This window comes from Gracilinanus agilis, unplaced genomic scaffold, assembly GCF_016433145.1.
Source record: "Gracilinanus agilis isolate LMUSP501 unplaced genomic scaffold, AgileGrace unplaced_scaffold20360, whole genome shotgun sequence".
Lineage (NCBI taxonomy): Eukaryota > Metazoa > Chordata > Mammalia > Didelphimorphia > Didelphidae > Gracilinanus > Gracilinanus agilis.
In genome coordinates, this window is record NW_025351761.1 from 1 (window position 1) to 5,118 (window position 5,118).

At 46.8% G+C, this 5,118-nt stretch overlaps 1 protein-coding gene across 1 annotated transcript; it reads right to left on the reverse strand.

The window, feature by feature from the left end:
- Nucleotides 1-6: 6 nt before the first annotated feature.
- On the reverse strand, nucleotides 7-5,110 carry LOC123254356 (transmembrane protein 160-like; the record flags this gene model as incomplete). The annotated part of the gene is made up of 3 exons (XM_044683394.1): nucleotides 7-375; nucleotides 573-665; nucleotides 4,948-5,110. Coding segments are annotated over 3 exons (534 nt in total), but the record flags the coding sequence as incomplete, so codon positions are not given.
- Nucleotides 5,111-5,118: the final 8 nt, after the last annotated feature.

Genomic DNA, 5,118 nt, shown 5'->3' on the forward strand with positions numbered 1-5,118 from the left:
GGGGAGGACTGGGGCACAGATGGGGGGGTGGGATGCCCCGAGCCTCTTTCCCCGCCCCGAAGCACCAGGCAGAGCCCCTAGGCGAGGTGCTGCTCCCTCACTTGGCCTGGCCCCGCGGGGGGCCGCGCGGTTCCTCGTCGTCGGCGTCTTCGGGCTCCAGCCCCGGCTCGGGCTCCTGGCCCTCCAGCTCCAGCTCCAGCTGGCCCAGGTAGAGGCCCACTGCGCAGGCCCAGAGCAGGCCCGCGGAGGCTACGGCCGCGCCTCCGAGCAGCGCCCCGCCCAGGGACAGCATCATGGGCCGCCGCAGCGAGGCGAGGCCCGCCACGTAGGAGGCGCCACCGTAGAACACGCACAGGCCGCCCAGGAGGAAGAACCCTGCAGCAGGAAGGGCAAACGGGGGAAGGGCGGCCTCAGCAAAGCGGGGCAGGACCCCGACCCGGGACAGTCCGATGAGGGGGCAGGACCCCGGCTGGGATAGGGGGCAGGGCGGGACTCCGACGGAGGACGGAGGGGGTGGGGTGGGGCCTGGCCCAGGTCAGACCCCTCCCTTGGCACTGGGATGGGACACTCACCGTAAGCCGCTTCCCGGCCCATGTCGCCCTGCATGAAGGAGATGACTCCAATGCCCGAGGCCAAGAGGCCATTTCGGAACCAGGAGAGGAAGGCTGCAAAAGAAAGGCACCCCTGAAATAAACCCCCCCCAGATGCTGGCCTGGCCCGGCTGGGCCCTTTGGACAAGAAAGAGCAGCCACTCTGCAGGCCCAAGCCCCGAGTTCCAAGTGCCTGGGGCGTTTCCGGGCCTCAGTTTCCCCCTCTGAAATAATGAAGAGACGGGCCCAGGCTGGAGGCCAGGCTTCAGCATTCTCCTGGGACCCTCATGGCCAGTGATCCTCCGGACAGGCTAGGCCAGAGGTCTGCAGTTAGAGATCAAAGATCCTGGTTTCAAATCCCCCTTCAGACCTTATTAGCTCTGTAACCCTGGGCAAAGGCTAGCCTCTTTCAGCCTCAGTTTCCTCATCTGTAAAATGAGGAAGACAACTCTTTCTCATAATTATAAGAATCAGATGAGAGCGCTGTAGGCAGAGGCCTTTGCAGGCTTTACAGGCCTACAGAAGGACCCTTCTTGTCATAGTGAGGGGGGAGCTCTCCTGATTCCAAAGCCAGTTCTCTTTCCTCAAGACTCCTTTCCATTCTAATAACCTACAGACCCATCTCCATCTCCACCCCACCCGGTCTAGCCTTCGAGGCCACCAGGACAGATTTTCAGAGAAACGTTAAAGCACAGAACAAGAACAACTTTACTATCAAGAGGACCCTGGTGGATGAGAACAGATGCCCCCAAAGGGCAGTTTTAACCTACATCTTAGCCTCAAACAGCACTAGGAATTTGGGGACACCCTCAGCTCGTTTTACAAATGGAGCAAGTAAAGACTATAAAGGGGATAGGGACCCCTGGCCGTGGACCCCAAGTCCAAGCCTGAAACTGCTGAAGCCCAAGGCTACAGGACAGGCCGGTGGTGTGTCCTCTTCACTTATATTTGTGGCCCAGTAGCTCTTAGTTGTGAAAATCCTTGGAGAGAAATCATGTCATGTCTTAGTGGGGGTGGGGGGGGAGATTTCTTTTAAAATCATGACGGGACAGCTAGGAAGCACAGTGGATACAGGGCCAGATCTGGAGTTGGGAGGACCTGGGTTCAAATCCAGTCTCAGACAATTCCTAGCTGGGTGACCCTGGGTGAGTCACTTAACCCCACTTGCCTAGTCCTTGCTGCTCTTCTTAGAACTGATACCAACACAGAGGGTAAGGGCCGTTTGTTTATTTTTTTAATCAGCCCACAATATCTGTCAAGACAAACACAGGAACTATATGAACACAACTACAAAACACTTTCCACACAAATAAAACTAGATCTAAACAATTGGAAAAACATTAATTGCTCCTGGGTAGGACGAGCTAACATAATAAAAATGACCATTCTACCTAAATTAATGTACTTATTCAGTGCCATACCTATCAAACTACCAAGAAACTTTCTTATAGAATTCGAAAAAATTATAACAAAGTTCATCTGCAAGAACAAAAGATCAAGAATATCAAGGGAAGCAATGAAAAAAAAATGTGAAAGATGGAGGCCTAGCAGTACCAGATCTTAAACTGTACCTTAAAGCAGTGGTCATCAAAACAATATGGTACTGGCTAAGAGACAGAAGGGAGGATCAGTGGCATAGACTTGGGGTAAATGACCTCAGCAAGATAGTGTTCGATGAACCCAAATTGGAAAACAGTATGGGGAAAATTAGGTTTAAATCAACATCTCACACCCTATAGCAAGATAAATTCAAAATGAATAAATGATTTAAATATAAAAAGTGAAATCATAAATAAATTGGGTGAATATAAATTAGTATACCAGTCAGATCTGTGGGAAAGGAAGGAATTTAAGACCAAGCAAGAGATAGAAAACATTGTAAAATGTAAAATGAATGTTTTTGATTATATCAAATTAAAAAGGTTTTGCACAAACAAAATCAATGTAAACAAAATTAGAAGGAAAGCAACAAATCGGGAGAACATTTTTATAACAAAACTCTCTGACAAAGGTCTAGTTTCTCAAATTTATAAGGAACTAAGTCAAATGTACAAGAAATCAAATCATTCCCCAATTGACAAATGGTCAAGGGACATGAATAGGCAGTTTTCAGATGAAGAAATCAAAACTATCAATAATCACATGAAAAAGTGTTCTAAATTCCTCCTGATTAGAGAATCGTAAATTAAAACAACTCTGAGGTACCACCTCACACCTAACAGATTGGCCAATATGGCAGCAAAGGAAAGCAATAAATGTTGGAGGGGATATGGCAAAATTGGGATACTAACACACTGCTGGTAGAGTTGCAAATTGGTTCAACCATTCTGAAGGGCAATTTGAAACTATGCACAAAGGGCTTTAAATGAATGATTAAATTAAAAAGGTTTTGTGCAAACTAAACCAATGCAACCAAAATTAAGAGGGAAGTGACAAATTGGGGAGGGGGGATTGTATAACAAAAACCTCTGACAAAGGTCTACTTTCTCAAATTTATTAGGAACTAAGTCAAATGTACAAGAAATCAAGCCATTCCCCAATTGACAAATGGGGAAGGTACATGAATAGGCAGTTTTCAGATAAAGAAATCAAAACTATCAATAAGCACATGAAAAAGTGTTCTAAATCCCTTCTAATTGAGAAATGTAAATCAAAACAACCTCACACCTAGCAGACTGGCCAATATGACAGCAAAGGGAAATAATAAATGTTGGAGGGAATATGGCAAAATTGGGACATTAATGCATTGCTGGTGGAATTGTGAATAGATCCAACCATTCTGGAAGGCAATTTGGACTTATGCCCAAAGGGCTTTAAAAGAATGCAGACCCTTTGATCCAGCAATACCACTACTAGGTTTGTTTCTCAGAGATTAGAAAGAAAATAAAATGGGAAAGGTTCTGTTTGTACAAAAAATATTTATAGCTGCCCTTTTTGTGGTGGCAAAAAATTGGAAAATGAGGGGATGTCTCTTTATTAGGGAATGGCTGAACAAATTGTAGTCTATGATGGTGATGGAATACTATTGTGCTGTGAGGAATGATGAATTGCAGAATTTCTATAAGAACTGAAAAGACCTCCATGAACTGATGCAGAGTGATATGAGCAGAACCAGTAGAACACTGTATCAGAAACTGAAACATTGTGCGATGATCAAATGTAATAGACTTTGCTACTAAAAGCAATGCATTGATCCAGGACAGTTCTGAGGGACTTATGACAAAGAATGCTATCCACAGCTAGAAAAAGAAATGTGGGAGTAGAAATGCAGGAGAAGACAGTGGAGTTTTAATTTTAAAAGATGACTCTATTACAAATCTGAATAATATGGAAATAGGATTTGAGTGATAATACATGGATAATGTAGTGGAATTGCTTGTCAACTCTGGGAGTGGGGAGGGAGACAACAAGAATCATGGAAAAATATTTTTAAAATAAAATTATAGGGGCAGCTGGGTAGCTCAATGGATTGAGAGCCAGGCCTAGAGATGGGAGGTCCTAGGTTCAAATATGACCTCAGATACTTCCCAGCCGTGTGACCCTGAGCAAGTCACTTGACCACCATTGCCTACCCTTACCACTCTTCTGCCTTGGAGCCAATACTCAGTACTGACTCCAAGATGGAAGGTAAGGGTTTAAAAAAAATAAAAATAAAATAAAATTATATTTTAAAAAATCAGCCCACTAAACAAAGGCCTGGAGACATGAGGTCCCAGGTCCAAATTAGATAAAGGTTATAAAATAGTATAAAATTTTTTAAATAAATTTTAAATATATATATATATATATATGGGGAGTGTAATTTCATACAGGTACACAATACCGATAGATTGTAGGATAGATGAAAGAGAGTGAGAAAAAGAAATAGATGAGAGAGTTGTCTCTGTACAAGTCAAGGATGCCTTGACACCCCCTCTACCCCAACCTCCACCCCCGCAGAATATAAACCCCTGGGGGCAAAGGACTAGGCCAAGTTTTATCTCTGCATCTCAAACACCTAGAAAAGTGCTAGTCAGAGCTTACAGTACACTGAATGACCACAGTGCAAAGGTAAGTGCCCAAGGTTCAAATCTCGGTTGTGCTCTCCTCTACCTCTCGCCCTATGTGGGTCCCGCTCAACCCTTCCAGGGCTGTGTCTTGGTCTGGAAAACGAGGGGCTTCCCCGTGGTAAAGCCCCTTTCACGTCTCCGGGCCTCAGTTCCCTTTCCTGTAAAATAAGGGGGACTGGACTGCTGATCGTTCCCCAGCTTCTTTGTAGGGGGCGCTCCTTCTGCCGGCTACACTGGACCCACTTATTCGGACCCCCACTTCAATGTAGAGTCTCCCCTCCCCTCCCCCTCCGGCAGCCTGTACTAACCCGTCTCATGCGCCTTCCGGAGGAGCCAGGCGTCCGCACGGTCCAGGTCAGACACTGGGGGCCGCGAAGCCGCAGCGCGGCTCCCGGGCCCGGGGCTGAAAGAGCCCCGGCCAGCCCGGCCGCGCCTCGGGGCCGCTAGCAGCAGCGCCCCCCGGAAGCCGGGGCGCCGGG